Below are 24175 nucleotides of genomic sequence, written 5' to 3' on the forward strand. Positions count from 1 at the left end.
TGGATTCAGAGAATACTGTTGTTGATCTGAAAGATAGATTTGAGAAAAATCTGGTTATCATTTTTACTCATTTGACTCCAAAATTTAATCACTTCTAGGTGTACACCCAGTGATTACTTTCAGAGAGTTTCATTAAAATTGTCCAGTGGTTGATGAGATGTTTCGGTAATTAACACAAACACAGATGAAAGCAAATACATTATCATACATCTTTGCATTTTGGTGGAGGGCATTAAATATATTCCATCAAAATAAGATCTCTTTCACTTTGCAGTGTTGGATGAGCTCAGGAGGACTTGTGATAATCAGAGGTAAATTTCAGCCACTGCTGTTCCACTTTCTCACCTCTTCACTGCATATTTTACTGAATTCCTAATTGAAGTTGTTTAACTTTATGGACCGCTATCAAAAACATATACTGTATGTTGCATGTTCTCTGAATGAACTTCCTTTTTAAGGCGTCAGGCTTGTGAAGCCAGACAGACTTTAATTAGTACTAAAAAAAAATCAACTGTTAGGGTATCGTGTCAATGTGCTGGCCCAAATTTGAGGTTGTGCTGAAGTAGCCCTTATCTCAGTGGTTCATGGCATGTTTTGTGCAAATTAAACTCGTTTTAAATATGTTGCTGTCAAAAAAAAAGAACAAGAAAATTATTTACTAAGAAAAAAAACAAAACAAATCGGTTTTGTGCCAATACTCTACTGGCCTGACAAATATATCTTTAAAGAAAGAGATGTAAAATGACAATGCAACTACAAAATGTTAAAACAATAGTACAAACTATAGGAGTAAATATTTAAAGATTCATCTTTAACACATCTAGAGCAAACAGTATTACTTTGGCTAGTAAGCATGGTCCAACCACATTCAATATATTAAAACTCATCCTAAAATTATTTCTATAGGAAAATGCAAAGGTCTTTGCAAACAAATAATGCTGCGAGTGTTTTCCAGCACTTCTTCATCTTCACAAGTAGCAGCGAACAGCTTGTAATGTGAGAGTCGTGACCTCCTGTCCTCTGACAGGAAACCTTACTCCGGTGGGTAATGGTATCAGCATACCATGGAGGGAGCACAAGAGCGTGAACAGGAATCTGGCCCAGGTCTGGATTAATTTGACTGTGGTAGGTACCAAGAAAGGAGGGAAATCTGTGGATACCAGTAATTAGAAAAAAAAGAAAGGAGAAGAAGGAGCAACAGGAAATGAATGAATTGGAAAGTGAATGGGTGACTGTTGTTATCTATTCAAGCAAAACGGCTGAAATTTAGGAGTTTACCTTCTTGAGTTAGAAAATGAAGAGTTAGCGAGTTTTAAAACTGAACGATGAAATATGTAAAGAAAAGCACAGACTGGTATAGATCGGGAGCATTCTCTTGCAGCGAAGCTCTCATTTGATATCATTCTTATCAGCTCGGCCAGCAGAGCAGGAGGAGGGAGCGCTGAGGTTCTGTGGAGGTGACCCAGATAAGGTTATTCCTGGTCTGAGCAAGCCACAAAACTGACCCGCTCCTTAGCCATCAATGGTCTCTCGCTTTTTTATCAGTCATTAAGTACCAACATGCTGTTCAGAAGATACTAACACAAGGTATATAGAGTTTATCACACCTGGACTGAACCAAATGATCTGTTGGCAAGTCAAAAAATATGATTTTTTTTTACTGCAGAATTGTAGATTAAAGTTTAAATAAAAATAGATAGCTGGAAATTCGAGCAAATTTACACATACAGGCTTTTTTGGCGGGAGATTCACTTTCAGTTCTGTTACTGAAACTTTGATCAGGTCTGCCCAAAATTTGTAATTAAAAAAAGTCTCCTAAAAACACCAAACGTTGTTCGCTATCTCAGTCTTCCATAGGGAGGTGGACACATTAGAGCTTCAACTTTAACAAGATCATGAGATAATCCTTGTTAAACCAGGGTCAGGCACCTGCTGCAACACTGTTCTGACCCAAGGACTATCCACTGACACTCTGAGCTCCACAGCTGTTTATTGACTAATCATTTCTGTCAGACTGTGCACTCCAACCAGTGGGGCCTGTTGTCAACCTGTAACCTGTAATTTGCTTATACATCTTTAAGTTCAGTTGACTCCCAGTTTTCTGGGTGAATGTATTTCATTGAAAATATGTCACTACTTCTTTTACTGCCTAATCTGACTGAAATTGTATCACCACAAATGACTAAATGACTTCCCATGAGATTTTTTCATGTGGTGCCAGCATGTAAATTTGCATTTCAGGACACTACAATGCACTATTTAATGGTTGGGATTATGACTGTATTTTTTAAAGACCAGGCTGTTCAAGTATTTGTGCCATTAAAAACAAAAAACAAAAATCCACTATTTCTATTTCAGATGCTTTAAAGGTTTAGTTTGCATGCCTCTACCTGAACTTCAATGTTGTCATGTGATAGAAAATGTGCTTTTTCTGTGATTTGCAATGTGTTTTTAAAGGTACAAAGCATGTATTTCTCAGGAGATCTGCATAAATTATACATCATCAGGAGATTTCTTTGGGCTTTTGACACAAGCATGAACTCAATAATCTACCCCACAGTTCACTCAAACTCTTCACTGATGAGTCAACAGTGATAAAATATTTTGGTTATTTATGTGTTAAGTCCCCCTTCACGCAGGATGACAACATATCTCAATCAGACAGAATGTGGATGGTCTTTTCAGGGTCTGAGTGAGGTAATAAAAACACAGTGAGCTCCCCTTTATGTGATATAGAGCCTGATGAGTTTATGATGGGCTTAAGCATGCACAAAACTTCTGCAGTGAGGTTGTGATGGTTTATCGTCATGATGGTAGTGTTTTTGGGGTTCCTGGGCAGAGCATGGTGGCAGCAGTGGCATTGTATCTAAGATGTGGAGCTCACACACAAACTTACTGTGGCTTAGTCATTGAAAATCTGAATAAGAACTGGCCGTGCTGGCATTGTGTTTAGGCTCTGATTGTGATTGGGGCAAGTTAGATGATGTCTGAGAAGATCAGACCAGGTTTGTAAAGAGCATGGTGTAAATGCAGAAAAGTGTCTGAACGATGTGGAAAATAGCACCTGCTTGGAAATTACTAAAAGCATGTAGGTGATTGCCTTCACACTAAAAGAGATTTTCCAAATTCATGGAGATCAAACCACATTCTAATAGTTTGTGTTGGTTGTGGAGAGCAAAGTGGGGTCTTCGTGTGAAGAGAGCCTAACGTATTACCAAAAACATTTCCTCGATGAAGAGCAGACTCAAAGGTGATGAAAAGTAAACATTTGCCAAATGTTATAGGCAGGACTATATTACACCTTTAACGGGCTCAGTTCCAGGGACTGTGGTAGCCGGCTGGTCGGTGTTGTAATTTTGAGGCTGCCTGTTTGAACCCAGGTTGCGTCAGGAAAGGCATCCGGTGTAAAACAATTGCTAAACCTTTTGGGTGAAGTTCGCTCGCTGTGGCAAGCCCTGAAAAAGGAAGCAGCCGACAGGACAAGATCAGCTGGTGTGGGTGAAATTTTGCATATCTAAAAATCAGCAGGAAATAAAAGCTAATTGGAAATATAACTTGGAGGGAAAAGACAAAAACTATATTATCTGCTGGGGCAGTATACAAAACAGAAACTGTGTAGTTTGTGTTTAATTTATGTGCCTGCAGGAACTGCAATATGTTTTATTCAAATCCAGAAACAATTCATCGCCCGTGAGAGTGACCTGTTCAGTACGTTAGAACTAATTTCTTTTAGACCCTTTCATTTCCACATATACTGAATGTTCCACATTTTCTTTAAAAGACAAAAACCATCTCAAGCTTGTGACCGGTCGTCTGCAGTTGGTTCACACAACAAGTGGAAATGAAAACCACTGTTTGAGACTTGAGGTCAGACATTACTGTGGCCGCTGATCCCACAGAAGTGTTAAGTCAGAACTTTTTACCAGACAGCTGTGGTGCATTCCCAACCCCTCACAGTAACAAGATGAGTGTGCTGTTCTAGGCTCCTTGTAATATGTCACATGCCAGCAAGGCTTAATTATGCAACAAGCTGCCGTACTGGTCAGACGTTTGCAGTAAGATGTCTCAAATCCATTTGAGGATCCATATGCACCCATTGTCTCATGTTGTAGCCTATATCATAAGTCCAGTGTAATTTATCCATAATAACACAGAAGTTTCTGACCTTGGTGTTTACTCTTACTGCAGACAAAAGGACTAGGCCGCATTTTACAGCCTTATCAGTTTATGAAGGCATGTGTTGAAGGAGGTAAAACGTGTGGTCACATCTGTGCTACATGATGGCACCCAGCAGGACCTTTTCCTCTCACCCAGCTGTGACAACACCAACAGGGATGAAAACAGGCAACACAAAAGGCAAAGCAAGTAGAAACCTATATAAAACATGCTCCCAGGGGTCAAAGGTGAGAAAAGACAATTATTTAAACCATCCATCCATCGAGATGGTAGAACAAATCTAGTCCTTTTCTCATAATATTTGTGCCGTTGAGTAAAAAAAACACACAGAAGGATTTTTTGCTAGTAGATGCCAAGATAAACCTTTTTTGCCCTGGTTTAGCAGTGGCCTTGAGTCTGGTTGGTGCAAAGAGTTTAGTAAAGTTTTATCTTAACCCTACTGTAGCCTTTGGGTCAAATAGACCCAAAGTTACAAGGGCTTCTCTTCCTATCTTTAGTTATGAGGCCTTCAGGAGGGTTAATATGTTGCACTTGAGAAGTTGTGGCCTTATTGATGAGTTCCATTGTACTCAAAAGTCGAAATAACCAAATCACGAGTTGGACAAAATACACTGGAATGGGAGGTGTTATCACTGGTTGCAATCATTGGCCAAGCACAAGCTTCATTTCCATGGTTGTTGAACTAATAACTAGGGATTTGATGAAGTGGGTATTTGCCCAAGTTAGAGGACTTGTCAAGTTCTCACTTTTCTAGTTTGAAAAACAAGACCTTGAGACGTGGATGAATGGTGGACGATTTGACAAAAACACATAAAACACAAGACTCAAAACAATACTAAATAATACTAAATACTAAATAATACTAAACACAAGGTAAATCAGGAATGAAAACAGAAAAAAGAAATGCAAAACAATGAACCTAAATACAAAAAAAAACCTCAAACAAAACCCAAATCCTGACACTGCCGAAGAATGTTGCAATAATCTTCTTGCGCTCTCAACTATATCTGTTAGGTATCAGTAATCATCTAAGAGAAGCATAAAGGCTCCCAAGCAGTTTAAGAGGAGATGTTTCCTAAAATTACATAAATTCTAACAACACTAATGAAACTGAGCCATTGTTTTGTCTAAAAATCTCTGATTCTGGTCAAAAATTATGATATATCTTTAATTTTTTTTAGGAGTTATTAATTAAAATGTTGATTCTCTCAGTGATATTAGATATAATTATGATAGTTTTAAAAATTAATCATAAATCTGAGAGGATCTTATGGAAAAGAAGGAAATTAGAAACACCTGCACCAAAAAATCCACACAATAGTTTATCTACAGCAAAATGTAAGAGAGCAGTTTCTCACTGTTTTATGTTTTGACTGGATTTCTGAAAGCCACGGTGACTAACCTTTTGTCTCCAAACCAGTAGTCCAATTATTTCAGAGCTTGTATTCCCTGTTGTGGGTTTTGAGGCTTCGACATTTTAGCCACCACTAAGTGAAATGCAGTTACATTTGCTCAAAACATTTAAATGAAAATGAAATCCGGACCGTTATTGACAACAGATTTATTTCCTATAACAAAATCCTGTTAGGACTTTTGTTGTGAAACTGATGCAATCCAAGCTTCAAAATATCAAAAATACTTCTCTGTAGCCCTCAAATAAGCAAGCTATTCTCATTTTTTAACAAAAAAAAAGTTTAAGAATTGGTCTTAATTGACCACGTTGTCACCAATTTTTCGTAGTGACATTAAAACCTGTTGGACGGGAGTATCAACAGAAAAAGCATCGCTGAGACAGTCGATTCCAGGTAAAAACAAAAGGGTGACTAAAAGTTCACTCATACCAACAAACTAAATAGCTGCTCACTTTATGTGGGTTTCTAGCTGATTTTCCTGATAAATCTTCCAGGAAACACTGGTTCGGGTCACTGAATGTCTGTCCTTAGTGTTAATGTTTACTGAACTTTTCACATAGCGCCACTACAAATTACACGTGGCCCTAAACAAACTTTCCTCTAGTTTTTTTGTGTAAATATGGTGCAAAATTGATCCTGACTGCGTTAGTGAGAAGGGGCCTTCAGAAGTCAGTAGCTCCTATTTTTATTGGTATTTTAGGAGGACGTATCGTTAGACCGGTGCCATTTTGGAGCCCACAGTTCAGCTCTATTCTGAGCTTTGTGCGATCAAGCCAACTTTTCCTGTAGATGGGGAAATAAGCTTTCCTGAGCTCATCTTACTGTTGAGTGTTTGCAAGTGAGGTGAGAAGTCATGTATTGCTCAAATTTCTACGGCGTGTGAAATACCGCTGCTGATTAAAATGTTGAGTACGCAGAGGAGTTACAAGTTAACAGCAGCCCCAGCAGACATGAAAGACTATCATCAGTAAACCACCATCTGATCTATGTTAGCGGACGTTTCCACTTCAACAGCTCTGGACGTTCACTTGAGGAAGTTAGATCACAAGAAAGCGTTTAAACTGGAATCATATCATAGCATCATGAAGCAGCTCCAGTTAATCGGGAACAACGAGAAAACAACTTTCGGTCCCAAAGATGTAGGATTTTTCCACCTGTTTGCTAATATTTCCCAAGCATTTCTAAAAATTGCAACTGGATCCTGGTTGTAGCACATGACATGAAGTGTTAAAAAGTAAAGGGTAGTTTTTTTAAAATTTTTATTAAAGTTATGCCTAAATTCAAATCTGTTTCCTTTTTAAAATTTCAGTTTATGAACTTCAATGTGTGCTACACTTTTTTATGTCTTTCTGTGCTCTTCTCACTCTTCTCCAATGGACATTTACTGATTTACTAAAACAATAATATACTTTTAATCATGATACACAGTAATAACTTTAATTTGAGGAAAATGTTATTTTGTGTAAGTTGTGAACAAATAATATCTTACCTGCCGTGGATAGCTCTTTGAATGACATTAACGAGCTAATGGCAACTCCAAGTTATGCCAACACCAAAGTGGGTTGTTGCCATCTTAACTTAGAGCTGAAATATTTTAAATCTCTATTCAAAAGGTATCAGTCATTTATGACCTTTCCACAGAATTCCATTTCCAAAATCTAAACCATACTACCCCAAAGAGAAAAGGAAAAAAAAATGCTTCTTTTATTTGAATCATTTTCTGTATTTTCATGGGACAAATCCAGAATGTGTTAATAACACATTAACTAGTGAAAATAAAAAGCTGCTAGAAAATGGATCATTTAAAATTGTGATGAATTTGAATTGTTTCCTGCCTCAATATTTTAGGCCAAACCAGCAAACAGTGAGCTTCACGAGTACATTTTTGTGTTCATTCACATCAAAACCAAAATATTTATATCAGCACAGCTTGACTGGCATCAGACAACACTATTTGGGCTCTCAAATATGTGCAAATATACACAGGAAGTTTAAAAATAATCTTTCCATTGCAGATGAAAACATCATAAACCCAACCATTGGAGGATCAACGCACGCATCGGCTACAATCCATCAAAATTTTAAATGCATACAGATGTTCAGAAAGGTTTTGAATGTTAAACGTGGTTATTTTGTCAAATCATCTCACTAAAAGTGGCAAAACAAAATAGAGGAACTATAACTTGCATATTAAACTAACCTCCATTTCGTTTTTGTGTTTCAGGTTGAATATTCAGGCTGAGTGCGGAGTCTACAAAAAGACTTCAGTCTAAAAGATTTGAATAATATGTAAGCTAGAACTTGGAGAGATTCATCACACTCATTACATATATGAAGCAAACTCTTGAACAAGGAGCAAAACAAGAGTGAACGCACGAATGAGAGGGCACAAGTTCATGATAAAATATGTTTATTCCACTAGCAAATGTCCACATGCAAAACAGATTCACAACACACTCCTACAGCCCCAGTACTGATTTACAAAAGGCATTTTAAAAAAAATACATTATATGTTTGTGTTTATTTTCAATATTACAATCTTTCTGGAGAAACATCTCTTGTCAGAACTGCTACACCCAGATGTCCTGAGAGCCTCCTGTTAATCACTGTCCTGTAGAAGACGCCAGGTTGACACTAGAACCCAGCAGGTTTGTTTTTTGCTTGGCCTTTGAAAAAGTATATATATATATATATATATATGTATATATATTATGGCTCTGTGCCTTAGTTACTATGGCAGCGCCCCTAGGACAGTTGTGCATTTTAAGCTTTAGCACTCAAACACATGTTTTTACATAGTACATAGTTCATTTTATTTTAAAAACCGTGCTCTACTGCTACAGGACTACAACAGGAATGGGAGCTTTTGCATCATTTAGGAATCACTTAAGACTTAGTCAGGTTTTAAAGACAATCCATAATAATAATAATAATAATAATAACAAAGAAGATTAGACTGCAAAGAGTGGAGATGTAAGTCACTATAATGATGGGTTCTGTCCTGATGCCCTTTTACTGCCGTATATGTTGTACAATTTGGATCAATAAGCAGGTCAGCGCCTGAGGCGGCCACCTCTGCATGAGGCTGTTGTTTGTGTATTGTGTGTGTGTGTGTGTGTGTGTGTGTTGGAGGGGGATTTTCAGAGTCAATCACTTGCGATGGAGGCGGCTGCAGCATTTCATTAAGCTGCTGTGGTGCAGAGGCTGGCAGTCGGTCAGAGATTACAGACAGGCTGGCAGCAGGAGTGTCCTGTGTGTCCATGTTTGTCCACTGTTGGCATCTCACCCCCCTTTCACAGATGGTAACATAGTTTAATCCTCCCCAGTGCACTGCAACTATACCGCTTGTGCTTCCGGCTCCTCCAGAGCACCATTAGCTGCCATCTAACTGGTAGGAGTGCAGTCTCCATGAAGTATGTCTTTCAAACTAATTTATGATCTTTAAACTGCTTGCTTAGGTCACACAAGACATGTAAATCCTGCTAAATTAGACGTGAATTTAATGTATTGCAAAAGTGGACGGAAACGAGTGCTTTGCCGCAAAAGAGGTTATTCTGAGGGAAGGGGAGGGAAGGGAAGGAGAGGGCAACTGGTCTAGAAAGGTCAAACGAGGGGGATGGGTCACTACTGGAAGGAAGCGCGGACGCGGCGGCCCTTGAGCGGCTGGGGAGGGCGGTAGTTGTCCACCATGCAGCGCTCGGCCTCGCCTTCGGCCGAGAAGAGGAGGGCGCGGAATTTGGCCATCTGTGAAAGGAGAGAGGAGAATGGTAGTCAGTGCAGAGCTCCTGTGATTATCGTCCACAAAACACAAATGCACTCCTACTGACTTTCATTCAGAGGCAGTATCTCACAGGGCTGGGACTAGTTGGCTGGTGATAAATAATAAGTATTGAAAAACTGGTATAAATCAGAATATCTTCATTTCAAAAGTGTGCTCCTGTAAATTAAATCAGATACATCGGGGGCGGCTGACAAGGTGGGTACAAAGCAGGCCGAGGTGGACAATAAAGTAATCCACACAGCAAAGAATGAGGTTTTGCAGGCCGTGCACAAAAAAACTGTTTGTGATTTTCAACACTGTCCACATGGCTCACTGGTCACCTGGTCAGAATTCAGTGAGCCCAGGGAGAAACCACCTTAAGACGGTTTTAGTCACTAGCCTCGTAGCTTTTCAGATGTTGGAGCGTGTCTTCTTCTGACTCGATTTTCTCATAATCAAACAAAATAAACGAGCAAACAAAAAACTAAATAAAAAAAAGCAATAACTGGCTGACACATCAGGGAAAGAAACGGTGGATCCAAGTTTTAGTTCTAGGTGTTTAGGTGGGTTCGTTTTCGTTACCACTGGTTGGAGGGAAAGTACCTGTTTCCTTGTGTTGTTGCTTTTTTTTTCATTCACACTAACCTACGCTAACAAACTGACATGAAGCTCATTATTAGCTTCATATTCTCATTTTTTAAATCACGTCAATCATAGCAATACTGTACAAGTTTAAATTATTCATTTTAGTTAGGCATAGCACGGAGAGCAAATCACAGGATGTGTCAGATGACCTATTTAAGGGATTTACCATTAACCCTGACTAATGATTTAATGGCCTACATGATCTTTACAAAGCTTCAGCCACATGTGCATATTGTACAGTGTGTGTAGTTCATTTTCACAGCAGAACAGAAGAATTCAACCAATGAGTGGGGTTTCTTGCAATAAACTGCTAAAAGATAATTAGGAAATCACCACTTTGTCTGTAACTGCTAGCCCAGTCTGATATAGCAACAAGTCTAAAGGTTGCATCTGCACCTCCTGCATGTTTACTTTTCAGATACTCAGTCACAACCATAAAATTAAGATTTGAGTGTGCAGTGTGTTCATTTCCACACGGCTAAAAGACGTTAGCCACCAGGACAAGCCTGCCTACTGGTTTCTACTTAGGTTTAATTCCTGCTATCTGGTAAATGTTTGTTTTAATTACAGCATTTTGTTCTGGGCATGATGGCAGATGCAGGTATGATGCATTCTGTGTTTACTTTGAAAGCTGCAGAATCACACACCCACTGCTGCCAAGTCTCATCGCTTTGTCTTTGATGGATGTGTGTGCTGGATATTTCCTGCTGACTCTCCACATACGCGCTGGAAGACTGCCGTAAGCCAGCAGCATCCATGCGAGCGCTTGTTTAACGTCTTTCACGGGCTGACTCTTTGAAAGTAAAATGGGGAACCTGTGCTGCGTTTCCTCCCGTTACAGGAGGTCCCTTTTGCTTGCTTCAGCAGCAACGTTAACGCCAACAATTGGGCAATTTTCTCTGGGAATGCAGCCAATCTTTGCGGTAAAGAATTGACCCTGAAAGTGGGGAATACCTGCGCGGAGCTGACGCTGATTGGCTCTTTGCAGACTATCCAGGTGACGCTCTCCAGCAGAGGGGGTGTGGTGAGAGAGCCATCGTACGTCCAGTACTTAAGGCAATCAGGCAGCAATGTAGCAGGGTCGAAGTTGGCAAAAGAAGTCTGCTTGCCCTGAAAAAAAAAAACACAAAGTGGAAAATAGGTGGTTTAAATACGTGATTATTTATATTATACATGTAGTAGGATATTGTTGACATGGGTACATACTTTGGTCTTTATTGCACCAAATGAATCAGTAAGTTTCTGGAGACTAGCATTGTCAGCACCAATCTGAAAGACAACAAAAGATTATTACTGATGGTAATTTTTTTTTAATGCTTTGATGCCACACAGAATAAAGGCTCCAATGACGACTGCTTACAGTCAAGAAGACGCCTACAACAGCAAGGCCATCGGGTTTATCAGCAGCTTCAGCGAAGCTTCCATATTTGGTGTTCCAGTGCACCAGGTGGAGCTAAGGGAAAAACATGACATAAAGACAAAAACACAATTTATATGATCCTCCTTTTAGAAATACGGAATTCGTCTAGTTTCAGTTCGTTTATTGATAATATGGAGTGTGATATACAGTGGTTATCCAGAAATGGTGTCAATAAACAGCAAAAGGCTCTGGGAATTATGCTTCAAGTTGCATTCGTCCAAATGTTTGTAACCAAAGTCAAGAAAAGATCAACAAGAATGCTGTCTTCCTGTCAAGTTTGACTTTTTGTTAGTTTAGAGACAAAAAGTCCAACTAGTACCACAGAAGAGTCGCTACATTTTGTTCCTAAAACAGTTTCACGCCTGTATAATGATAACAGAAGCAGCCAAGAACAACTGATTTATGGTGGGGGTGAGGCTGTAAATCTTGATTGGAAAAAAAATTTAAAAATCTGTTTTTACTGAAAACACCTGGACCAAAAGTTAGGTGTCAGGGCATAAAACCATCTGGGGAGACTGGTTGTAGTAGGGAGAAGATAATATCTACCACTCATAACCTTTTTAACACTTATGGTCAAATATTGATAGCCGAAAGACTTTATTTCCATGTTTTATCGGTGAATTCAGAACTAACAGTCAGAGTATCATGGTAGTAATACTTACCTCAGCGGGGTAACTGGTCCCATCCACAGTATGCTCAGAGCCCGTTTTATCAGTAGACCCCCAGTGAAAATGAAACTGCTTCAGCCTGTAGATCCCTGAGACCGGTCCATCTCTTAGAGCTGGAAAACAAACAGAAGCATCTCCAGTCAGCTCAGCCTACGCTCAGCACTGAATCAGCTCGGCGAGGCTTTAATTACTGCTCACAAATGCTGCAGAGAAAATGTCATTTTGAGCAAAGAAAACCAAGAGGGACACAAGTAGGACGCACACTTCCTTGATGATTTTATCTTAGTTCCTGTTGTGTTAGACCTGGTCCAAAATAAAAGCCTGAGTGACGTTTTCCTTCCTTTAAATCTTGCTTGATCTCTATGTAGTCATAGTTTACACAGTGGTAGAACAATAACAGGTAATTAATAGTTTTGCTCTATTTAGGTTCTATTTATCACATAAGGAAGCACACAGGACAAGAAACACACTGGTTATTTATCAGTAGCAGCTTCCAGTGATATAAAAAGAGATTATGTAAAGTCATATGGACCTTAAAGAACTTTTTTTTTTTTACACCAAAATTAAAATAACAACAAAAAAGAGAATAAAAACCGACATTCATCTTTACCACTGAGCAGACATGATGCATAATCATGCTTTGCAGACAGCTTCTTTATTTAGAAAGAGCATATGATATGCATTTAGTCACTCCGTTTCTTTGCCACTAAATGCAATCCCTTTATTTTTCTTAGTTACGTAACCACAATCAAAACTGGATAAGAATACAACTTGGAGATTAATAGGAACTGGAGAAACGGATTAAAGAAGCAAAACCCCCATTTTAAGTCATGAGAACAACAAAAAGTCATTCCAAGCAAACTTTTTTTTTTGATCTGTGGGCTTTTTTGGGCTTCTGACCTCTCTGCCAGCATGAAAGAGTTGTTGTGGGAAACGGTCACCAGGGGTTACATTACCAATTCAATTACAATTTGCCTGCTTTGTGCTCCTCTGTCTTTCAATGGGATCCCTGCTGTCTGATGAATAAACACCCCTCAGTATGCCTGTTTCCAACATTAGAAATGCATTAAAAAAAGACCTGCCTAACAAAAACGACTCGAATGAATGAACCAAGCATCTCCATTAATATAAGCAGGACACTGACATCTTTAAGCTGCTGAAATTAGTTGTCTTAAATGGGACCATTTGATCGCTGATCGCGTCATGCAGCATTCATGCAGACACTCACTTGAGCTGTCGGTGTCGTCTACGAAGGTCACTTGGAAGGAGTGCCCGTTGTTGAGGATGTCCAGGCAGGTGGAGGGGTCGTACCGCAGGCTGAGCGGCTTCAGCCCCGAGTCGTAGGATGCGTCGGATGGCACGATGTCAATGGGAGACTGACGGCGTCCGTTTGCAACCGGGTAGCTCTCAGCCCACTTGTCCGGACCTGCAAAGCACACAATCATGAAGAGCAGCGGAGGAGGGTTTTATGCGTGTCTGGTTGCAAATAAAGGCGCATGTATCCCGGGATGCGTAAGAATCCCCCCCCCAAAAAAAAAAAAAAAATAAATAAATAATGCGCATCAAATCTCTGCAGTGGTCCGTGTTTGTATGACACTATTCAGCGCTCTGCCTGTGTGCTGCAATGTCACCTCATGTGTCAGAGAGCGCCTCACCGTTATGAGCTGCGTATCCCCAACAGCAAGACATGTCTTTTTTTTTTTTTTTAAAGGAGGTGGAGGGGGATCTATGCAGAGCTGTAATCTCCTAAAGCGCGGAACAGCCAGTGTCCTCCACCTGACAGCTGCGGCGCTTATATACGGTCCCCTGTGTGCGTCAGGCTGGTGTCGGCCACATGATGTCCGCCTACAGTGACCGGGAGGAGTTTCGCAGAGAGTGGGCCAAGGACCGGCTCCCGACAACCCCCCCAGATCGACGGGACGCGAGACGCGACGCAGAAGCACGCACGTCCAGCTCTCGCCTAACGGATTTTGCTCGGTTATTACGTAACAACGTGACGCAAAAGTAGCTGCGGTGCGAGGTGGCCAGATTTCAGTTAGCCCTAATGATTATACGCCCCCCCTCTCCTCCCCCAAAAGAAAAAAAGGGAACTAAGATGAAAATGATGTTGCATGAAAATGAAACGAAAAGGATGCAGCCCAGAGCAGGTGATGCGTCTTTCTGGAGCAGCTTTCAAACAGGAGAGACGTCCTGCTGGATTATGTCAACAAGACAAATAACCAAAGCCCACTTTGTCTAATGCATATTATTATTATTATTATTAGGTTCTTATATTTTCCTCAAGTCACATATCACAACAAGAACAAAAAATGCCAAATCAAAAATCGTAAAGGAAGAAATATTTGCAGTTGTCCTTTAAATATGGGTTATGCGTTCTTTTATTGATTACTGAGGCAAACTTCTGCCTCTGCAGAAACCTTCAGAGACCTTGCAGGGCATATGTGACCCAGCGGTCACTGCAGCTCATTGCAGCATGACATAATAATAGGGTTTGCTTCGTTTTTTTCCCGTACGAAGAGCCTGCTGCCCGCAGAGGAAACAGATGTCATGGTGCAATCGCGCCATCTGCTGTTGTTGAATGAAACTGCAAGCCTCGTGGGCAAAGGTCACATTATCGTGTCCTCAAAGCGAAGGGCAACTGAGCAACACAACTCTAATTAGTTTTAATACAATCTTAATTAATTTTAATTAGTAATTAAGAACTGAATAACAAATATTTGCTCTGCGTTACCCCCAGTCAGCCTATTTCTTTCCCTAACAGATATAAAAACTCAAAAAACTGTGTTTTATTTTTAAACAGGGATGTATTCAATTTTGTAAGCTTGTGTTTTACTTTTAGAAATATGTTGAGTTGAAAACCACCTGAACGCAGTAGATATATTCGACAATTACTAGTCAACAAAATACACTACAGGGTCTGGCAAGAAAAGAGACCTGAGCAAGATGGCGACCGCAGCGGCGCTGTCTAACAACACCGGACATGACGTCTATTCAACGCGACGTCACGCGTTAGGGCACGTTTGCGGCACATACGGACATAAACGTCGTTTCTCATCTGAAAGGTCTGTGTACTTTTACTTTAAAACGTGACTTTTCTGTTTTTGAGCGTCGTGTAATTTTTCTTTCGACTTAATTGTCACATTTTCTATAATACATTCATGAATTATTGGAGTTTTTCTGTCTCCTTCAGTTAAAGACAAATGCATAACTCTTTACAACCCTGGCTAATCAGGTGAAGTAAAACAAAACTAAAATGCAGTGACTTATACCGTATTTTCTCCGACTCGTTTGTGACTGTAGAAAATTTCGAGTTCAGATATAGTTTATGTTTGGTCTTATAAGCATCGATTTCTTCATTTTGTACGACTTTGTAGCAGTGTAAACATTCAAGATACCAAACAATAAAGATGGGTTTCCTTTATGTTTGTCGTTGTCTTCTCTAATTCATCCTGCAAACGTGTCTTGATGTGGAAAAACAATGGAGGTTGTCACATTTTTTTTGTTTTAAAACTAGGAACTTTGCAAAGGGTTCCAATAATTGCAAATATGAACTGCATGAAACAGTTGTTTATTTGGCAATCAGATGGCACCCCACTCCTCTAAGTGCCCACAGCCAGGACACGGAGATTGTTGTGAGCATTGATGACTGAAGCTGTGGGTTTATTCAAAACATTATCATCTTTTCTATATTTAACAAGAATTTTGCAGTTGCATGTTTTAATATCACGCAGCTCTATTTGCAAACCTCTGCAGACTGTGGTGTTATGTTGTTTTGTGGAGAAATACTTGAACATTCATGGGAATGATGTGATCCTGAAGGCAGCACATGTTGCTCCACATTCTGTTTATTCTTCTGTCTTAATGCTGCTTCATATTAGTATTGTCTTTTTAGTCAGAATCATGTGGCATCCATTGATTCCAGAAAAGGTAAAAAAAAGATGATTTTTTTGATCTGGAGGATGGTTTATCCTAGAAGTACTCCAGTTATTGTTGTGATCTAATCAATTAAAAAGATCCATGTTCAGTTTTACAGTGTCTTATTCAGGATATATTTGCTTTGTTTGTATTTATAGTGAGAGAAAATGAAGCAAGATCAGCTGCAAGCAGATTAATCTGATTCCTAAATAGTGCTTTAGGCAGAAACAGAGGTAGGAATAAGCGGGTGGCTTCAGAAAATGGTTGAGAACTGAGAACAGTCTGTTTGTAGGTTTAATCCTGTGTGACAAACGTGCAAACGAACCAGGAAATACAAGAACAAAGGTGCGAGGCACAGGCCACGGCACTGAAAAGGCTTCCTAAACGTTTCCCCTCTCCTCTTCCCTCAGGTGACATGGCAAAGAACAAACAGAAAGGCAAAAAGCAGAAGAACGTCTTTCAAGTGGCAAACAAGCATTTGAAGAATAAAAACAAAACCAAACCTGTCACAACAACTCTAAAAAATGTAAGCTCTTTGATTTTTTTTTTTTTCTCCTGAAATATGCACATACATTATTCATGCCGTCACAAAATTCAGTTTGGACTCACTGCAGCATCGTTTATGTCTTGACAGATTAATGCAGCGAAAAAGGAGAAGGTGGAGAACCTAAACCAGATGTTTGTAGAAGTCCAGAGGGATGTGAAGAGCGTGTCCAAGTCTGTTTCTCTTCAGTCAAAGAAACAAACACAGGTAGAGGAGGATGCACTGTCTAATACTCAAACATCTTACGTCATACAGAAAATAAAATGTGTTTTGGCCTCTTTAGGTTGTTAAAGAGCCACCGAAGGAACCCGTGAATGTTGACAATGCTGCTCAGCTGTTGTCTCAGCTTTGACGGACCAAAAAGGACTCATGGACGGCCGATTCATTTTACTCCCAAAAAGAATCAGCTGCAGAAATGACACAATGTTCAAACTCAAGATGTCTGAAATCTGACAGCGAAGCAAAGACAGCGGTTTAAAGATGGATGTTTTTTTTTTTTTCTGTGTGCAAAAAATTTGCCACATTTTTAATGTTATTGCAACTAAACTCATACAGGAACGGATTGTTGTTTATGTGCAGAACTTCATGCTGTCATTTCTGTCACAAATGGACCTGAAGATGAAGTATAGATTTTCCTGAATATTTCGGCTCTACTTGGGAGCCATCAGTATTCTGCTGCTGAATTCTTCTGGAGCTTTTGACTTCAGAGGTCATGAGAGCTCCCTGCTGATTGCTTGTCTCCATGGTGACCTCTGACAGAGTTAGCTGGTCAATAAATTTGAAAAAGAAAAAAAAAAAGCATGAAGGAGACCTGTCAGCAAATCAATACCGAGCTGTGCTGCTATAAATAAGTCAGCAGATGAGAATGACACAGCATAAACAGGTCTGAGTGATGGTTTTAACTTGCTGTGGTGGAAATAGTTCACATTTTTGGCAAAGTGTAAGCCTCTAATAAAATAATGTCCCCCTACTTGTGAGTAGTAATCAACATTTTTACATTTTTATCTCGTTAAAGCCATAATAGCTGTCAAAATATGCAAATTTTTCAATAGTTTTGATTTGAATTTGTATGCTTCTAACAATTTTACAACATTAAATGATTCAAACTCATCAGGGATTTTGTAAAAACAAGAAAACAAACAACAAACCTCCCATTTGTTTACAACTAAATTTGACAATCAGTAGTGTCGGCACAACCCATTTGCATATGAGTTTTGCTTTAACGCACTCCACCGCTCCACTTCCTCCCCTAAACAGACTCTCCTCCAGTCGACTCTCGTGCTCATGGCTTTTAGTCGCCGTTTCTTTTCAGAAGAAGAAGAAGAACTTTACCTTTTTGCTTCTGACCCGGCGTCTCTGATTCCATCGTCCTCCCGCTGACTCTGTTCACATCCGGGGAATATTTTACTGACTCAATGTCCGCTGCACTCCAGGACTGTCCAGATTGTACTCATCAATGTTTGAATGTAAACAACTCATAATTGTTGGCAACAGAACCTGACTCGGCTGATTTGCCTCATTTCTTACAAATTAATTGGTAGACCTTTTGTCTAGTGGGTATTTTTTTAATCATAAATGATACACATAGACCAAAAATACTAACCTGAAACATTGAAAAATCACATGTTTTGACCCCTAATATGGCTCTAAGTTATAATGAGGTGGACGGGGAGTGCATACAGTAACATGATCAATCATTTGGATTCATTCTGTTCATCCAATGCACATGTGTCAAACTCGAGGCTCGTGGGCCAGATCCGGCCCTTGGTAACATTTTATCTGGTCCCCAAGATACCATTTGAATATATAAAATATGTTTAACCAATCATCTTGCATGATCTCTTAGTGTTTAAAGTATGGGTAGTGGCTTAGTGGGGTCTTTTTTGGGCTGAAAATTGTGGCCTGCACACTGCATTAACACGAGTAAACAATGGGCTGAAAGATCCCACAATGCCATAGTGAAAACTGCTAATTCTGCATTATTTTGTCCCCATGTTTGACCCCTTTCACAGAGTAGTTTGTTCGTCCTTCATCCATGAGTAAGAAGTAAAATACATCCGTAAGTTTGGTTGTGCAGCTGCAGGAGTCAGGATGTTTTCACGCACTGGTAAGTGTTCGGAAGATGGAGGCAAATCATAAAAAAAAACCCCGACGCCTTTCCTCTGATCAGCGCCTTTTGAATAACACCGTCTTCTCTGGTGGAGAGGGAAAAGGTGGAAACGATTGACGAGAAGAGCCGAGCAGATGCAGTGTTAAGGTGTCAGCCTGTGAGCAGGTGCTTCCCACTGTGATCCAGATGGCTGCACCATAACACAAGCGGTGGGGTTACACCACTTTGCACCCCGGGGGGAAATGGGTTTTATGCCAGCGCACGCACGGATTGGATTTTTAATCTACATGAGGCGGCGGGGGGTAGTTGGCTCTGTGTTTGTCATGCCAAAGAGTGTTGTGAGTCACTGTTATGGCTCCAAGTCATGCACAAAAACACTAAAGAATGTTCTGCTGCTGTAAAACTTCTCCCTTTGATCCAACTTCGTAACTTTAAACCCAGCAGATTTATAGAAAGCCAGCTCAGGATCTCATCGTGCCTCATTAAAGAAAATGTCAAAGCTTGGTTTACCTTTAAGGAAAAAAAAAAGATGGGTTGTCATATTTTATAATTATGTAGCATGTTGTAACCTTTCCAGGGGTGTTTAATTAATGCTAATTTGATCAGATGCTGAAATGAACAGAAATGAAATTAATAGTTTGGACTGATAAAGGTGGAAATGTCCACAAGATGGTGCTCCAGCTGGACTTATCAATATGCATGAAGCCAAGTGGAAAAGTAAGTGTGTTTGTGTTTTGGGGGACACACGGATCTAGACAGAAACAAGTGTTGGACTCACGGAATTCCAATAAGGAGCTGAAGGTCTTTTTGCAGCGTGGCTGTCCCCCCACACAGCTGTGTCTAACTCTGAAGGGACCAACAGCAAAAGGTTACAGCATCTGCACTTCTCCAATGTGAAAGAAATATGAATCGGTGGGGTTTGTTTTGGGTAGGAACGAGGCACATTCTGTGCTTTTTCTGAGCCTGAACCTAAATTTCAATGCCATACGTGTCCGCTTTAATGCTTAGAAGTTTTAATTTATTCATCTGATGATCTGTTTGAACAAAAAACGCTCCCCCCCCCCCGCATAAAAGCAGTCTGAAAAACAAACAGGCACAGTTATGACATTTAAAAGGTCAAAATTAGATTTAAATTTATTCTTTAGTCATAATTAAAAGAAATTGCTTCGAGGTAACTGTGATAACGGTAAAAACCTCATTATCTTACCTAAAGTGAAGTCATTAATATTTATTTACTCCTCTAAAAGAATCTGTCTACTTAGTGCCTTCTAATCTGCCTTTAATGCCTTTAAAGGCAGGTTGCCAACAAGTGAGACAGCCAAGATTAAAATTATGATTAAAGTTTGCCTCTTACACTATAGTGAAACAAAGCCTCACTGTGTCCTCAAAGTTTCCTGAAGTTAAAACTCTCATTCATGCTGACCTATTTCATTTTGCATCCCTGCAGTTTAATTCACAGGTTGTTCCCCTTTCTGTGGATTCTTGCCATAAGACTGGGAGTCTATGCTTCAAAACGTAAGATTAAATCAAGAAACACCTCCACTAAAAGCACAATGATGTTGTAAATCTCCCATGAAGAGAGTTTTGGGATCTCATGCATGTTAATTCACGAGGGAAGAACAGACAGCTTGGACTAGCAAGAAAACTTTACGACGTTTTTACCAATTCTAGTCATCAAACCAGAAGTCGGCCATACTGAAGGTGTAAAAATGTGCATTCGATTCAACTGCTGAACTCTTATCCCGAGCGCACCAATTTTTTACAGACAGACTTACAGAAGATTCATTTTCTCCTGTTTCTTCGTGGACAAGTTGCAGAGACCAGGTCCAGGAGGAAAACCCAGACATCGATCTCCCCAGCAACACTCTCCTGTCAGGGTTTCAGGCAGTCCAGGGTATCGTCCTCTTTCTTGTCTTTTCCTCCCAGTCTTGCAGTTCGGAGCGTGTCCAGCAGGCTCTCTTGTCACCATAAGTGGTCACACCTGTGGTTGATCGTAAAGGAAGTGGGCTAATCAAGCGCCTGCGTAAAACTTCAGCTGAAACGTATCCTGACCATTAAAGTTACTACAGTGATTGTAGCTTCTTAGTATTTTCCTTTGTTTTAAAAGCTATATTTATTAAGTTTTCTCAATTATATAGAACAGACAACATTTACAAACAATTAAAATGTGGCACACAAAAAATAAAAGTACTTAGAATGAGTATTGGACATTTCAACACCATAGTACTGTAATAAAAAAACTCTATAAAGAATTGTGGAAATATTATGTCTAGTACATGATACAAAGGGTTCCTGTGTTTTAACAAAAACATCATCTTTATAGTGCAGCCGGCATTTCAAATAATCAAGAGAAACATATTTAGGTATAACCTTTTGCCATTGTGTCTTGCATGGAATTTTTTCAGTTATCCAGTTCAGGAGGAGGCATTTCCTAGCACAGAAAGTTAGTATTCTGTGGAGCTTTCTTTCATATTGATCACTGATAACAGGTTCAGTTATACCAAGTAACAGATATAAGGGATTAATATTTAGATTAACGGACAAAACTCTGTTCAGTTCTCCACCAGTGATCTGCCAGAATTGTTTCACTTTAATACAAGAGCAAAAGCAGTGTGTAAGAGTACCCGTCTCAGTCTTACATTTCAAGCGCTGTGGCGATGAAGTAGGCTTGAATTTCTGCATTTGGTAAGGAGAAATGTGAAGAATTTGCAGAGAATCATAAATTGAGTGGCTTTGACTCTGTTTCAAACACTTAAGGTTTTTACATTTCTCCAGGCATTGTTCCATTCATCAGCAGTAATATTACAGCTAAGTTCCTTTTCCCACAATTCCTTCGAATGAGAGGTTTTCCCTGCATTGAAATAGCATTTTCTAGTGTTTTGCGACTCTCTTCTTGCCTGTGACAATTATTACCCGTGTTCTACTCCAGACGTCCTTCTTGCGACCATTCCTTGGATAATCTCCCTCACTGAGCTTTCTAAAAGCCTCTCTGAGAACCAATATCAATCTACTTACCTCCAACCTGTAGAACCACTCAGCCTAATGCTTACTTCCAATCTGACCTACCTGCTCATTCTCCACCATCCTCTTCCTCATCCTCCTCTCTGTCTCTTTTCAATCACCTCCTCAGGCTCCTGGATTAAGCTCCTACCTTCCTTCCTGGAACAAAAAACAAAACAAACACAAGTAAGTGATATGATTGACTAAAATATTTTATACATACAAGATCTGCTCAGATCAACCACTAACAAACCTTGTCTTTGCAAACCTGAGACAGATTGAAGACCTAACACAATGCAGTGTGTGTAAACACACCTTCCTCCTGTGGGTGGTTCCTGTGGTCAATACTGAGTCCTGATAAAACTATACTAAAAAAAACCCTCTGATATCTCTAACTCCCCCCTGGGGGATCCGAAGGAGTTCCCAGACCAGAGAAGATACATAACCCCTCCAGCAAGTTTTGGGTCTGCCCCAGGGTCTCCTCCCAGAGGTACGTGCTCAGCAAACTTCCGGCGGGATGTGCCACAGGCTCACACTCACAGCAGTTCACAGACCTCGATGAAGGAGGACCACATAAAACAGGAAACCTGATCTGAAACACAGAAATCAGGGCACTCTTCTGGGGCCAGGCCCGGGAGGGAGCTCGTTGGTAAGAACCTGGTGGTAAAGCCTTGGCTCCCTTGGGCTCGGTCAGATCAATCTTGATAAAAAAAAAAAAAGACTACAGGAAGTCACCTCCATGTGGGCTCACCACATGTGGGAGAAGAATCAAGGTTGAGTGCAGTTCAAGCCAGATGGCAGGCGAGGGTGGGTCCCTAGGCATGCTGACTCCTGGTGCTCTAAACTTGCTCCCAGAAGATGTTGACTAATAATTGGTCATGCAGTTGATGAAATTTATGCAAAAAAAGCAATAAAACAGGATTTTAATTTTTACATTATGTCACAAATGTACAGGTATCCAAAGAAGCTATGTAAGATGAGTGTTTCAAAAACCAATAATGCTATTGATGATATAAAATGTTTAAATAATTGTATATTTAAAGATGAGAATGTGAGATTTAAGTGTCATGTAATATGATAATAATTTAGGTTTATTTGGTGTTTGTAGAGTCAAATGTTTATAAGTTGATGAGTATGAGAGAGGCAGGAAATCATATGATCTTATATCTTCTACCTGCTCCTTTTCGAACATATATATACATATATATATATATATATATATATATATATATATATACATATATATTCCTTGTTTATATTTATTTTGTCTGTTTGAAATAAAAAGAAAGAAAGAAAGAGAAAGAAAGAAAGAAAGGAAACCATACTTATAGATACATGGACAAGCACTCCTGAGACTGCTCTTGACTCGCCTTCAGTTAAAGATCTTAAATCGCCTTAGTTTGAATATCCATAGCTCATCAACACATCTGGTTTTAAGCTTCCAAGCCTTTGAAAGACTTCAGTTCACCTGACGTTTAGAGACTTGGAGTAAAAAGAAAGAAATCAGTGTTCTTAGGATTGAAACTAAACCACACACTCTACAATAGTTATCTGCCTAAATGATTTCCACAAGGCAAAAATGCCTCAACTGATGACAAACAATCTTACTTTTGAAGCACTAGCCCATTAGAGTTATTAACTACTACTTTTCCTGTCGTGACTCGCTGTGCTGCAGTGCTAATTTTAGCTTATAGATAAACAGGAACAAGTGGAGATTAGGTTTCTGCTACGATTTTTAATTGTGTCTCCCTCTGTTACAGTACCACAGCTAACTTTGTTGTTGTTAGCATTGCTTGTGTGAAGCCTTCCACTTCCTGCGCTAATATTTAGTCTAACATTGCTTCGTCCGTGGGGAAATCAATTGATTCCACAAATAAATTGATTAGCTGCTGCAACGATTTAAATTTCTCCACTAAGCGACAAGCAAAAGGTTTATTGTAGTCATTTTTATTAACTTTTACTTTTGAGACTGTATAGAATTTTCAGTTGAAAAAAAAAAGAGGCATTTTCATTTTTTTTTAATTGCTGCAATCACTTGTGTAACACCTGGGGTACATTTGAAAAGTCTTGATTAAGAGAACCCCTCGCTGAGTTCACGAAAGTATTTAAGTAGCAGTTGTGATTGAAAGGGTTTAAAACTTTGATTTACCATTTTGAATTTCCACCTCCTTTTTTTTCTTCTCAGAAACACATTTATAAGGGTTTGGCATTCTTGAATTGTTGCCGTCAGAAACACACATCCAACAAAGTCTCAGCATCAAGGTCAAGGAATAAAGAAAATGTCTGTAAAAATGTGCAGATTCACGCTTTCAACTGACACCCGTTTGTCTGCAAAACAAATTGGGACTCAAATGTCTCAAAATACAGTGAAAAAAAAGTTAGAATTTTTAAAATTACACCATGTTCAAACATAAGGGTGTCCATATGTGCTCTTGGCACCAGGACACCCTAGGTCGCAGTTCAATGATCGACTTTGTTGTCGTTTCATCTGATCTGCGGCCGCATGTTTTGGACACTCGGGTGAA

General features: G+C 39.6%; 2 protein-coding genes across 2 annotated transcripts; one reads left to right on the forward strand and one right to left on the reverse strand.

Moving 5' to 3' along the window:
- Positions 1-7981: 7981 nt before the first annotated feature.
- Positions 7982-13887, reverse strand: ca2 (carbonic anhydrase II). The gene is made up of 7 exons (XM_017406282.2): positions 13737-13887; positions 13310-13507; positions 12076-12194; positions 11354-11446; positions 11200-11262; positions 10948-11103; positions 7982-9332 (listed from the first exon to the last, which is right to left on the reverse strand). Exons 1-7 carry the CDS (start codon positions 13768-13770, stop codon positions 9213-9215), a joined length of 783 nt encoding a protein of 260 aa, XP_017261771.1. The 5' UTR covers positions 13771-13887; the 3' UTR covers positions 7982-9212.
- Positions 13888-15046: 1159 nt separating this feature from the next.
- Positions 15047-17510, forward strand: rbis (ribosomal biogenesis factor). The gene is made up of 4 exons (XM_017406444.3): positions 15047-15143; positions 16407-16522; positions 16631-16747; positions 16824-17510. The coding sequence occupies exons 2-4, from the start codon at positions 16412-16414 to the stop codon at positions 16890-16892; spliced, it is 297 nt and encodes a 98-aa protein (XP_017261933.1). The 5' UTR covers positions 15047-15143; positions 16407-16411; the 3' UTR covers positions 16893-17510.
- Positions 17511-24175: the final 6665 nt, after the last annotated feature.

This window comes from Kryptolebias marmoratus, linkage group LG21, assembly GCF_001649575.2.
Source record: "Kryptolebias marmoratus isolate JLee-2015 linkage group LG21, ASM164957v2, whole genome shotgun sequence".
Classification (NCBI taxonomy): Eukaryota; Metazoa; Chordata; class Actinopteri; order Cyprinodontiformes; family Rivulidae; genus Kryptolebias; species Kryptolebias marmoratus.

Coding starts and splice junctions, on each gene's coding strand:
- rbis (XM_017406444.3), top strand. CDS start 16,412: ATGGCAAAGAACAAACAGAAAGGCAAAAAGCAGAAGAACGTCTTTCAA. Junction 16,523..16,630: donor TCACAACAACTCTAAAAAAT/GTAAGCTCTTTG, acceptor ATGTCTTGACAG/ATTAATGCAGCGAAAAAGGA. Junction 16,748..16,823: donor AGTCAAAGAAACAAACACAG/GTAGAGGAGGAT, acceptor TGGCCTCTTTAG/GTTGTTAAAGAGCCACCGAA.
- ca2 (XM_017406282.2), bottom strand. CDS start 13,770: ATGTCTTGCTGTTGGGGATACGCAGCTCATAACG. Junction 12,195..13,309: donor AGACGACACCGACAGCTCAA/GTGAGTGTCTGC, acceptor TTTGTTTTCCAG/CTCTAAGAGATGGACCGGTC. Junction 9,333..10,947: donor TCAGCGTCAGCTCCGCGCAG/GTATTCCCCACT, acceptor CTCCTTTCACAG/ATGGCCAAATTCCGCGCCCT.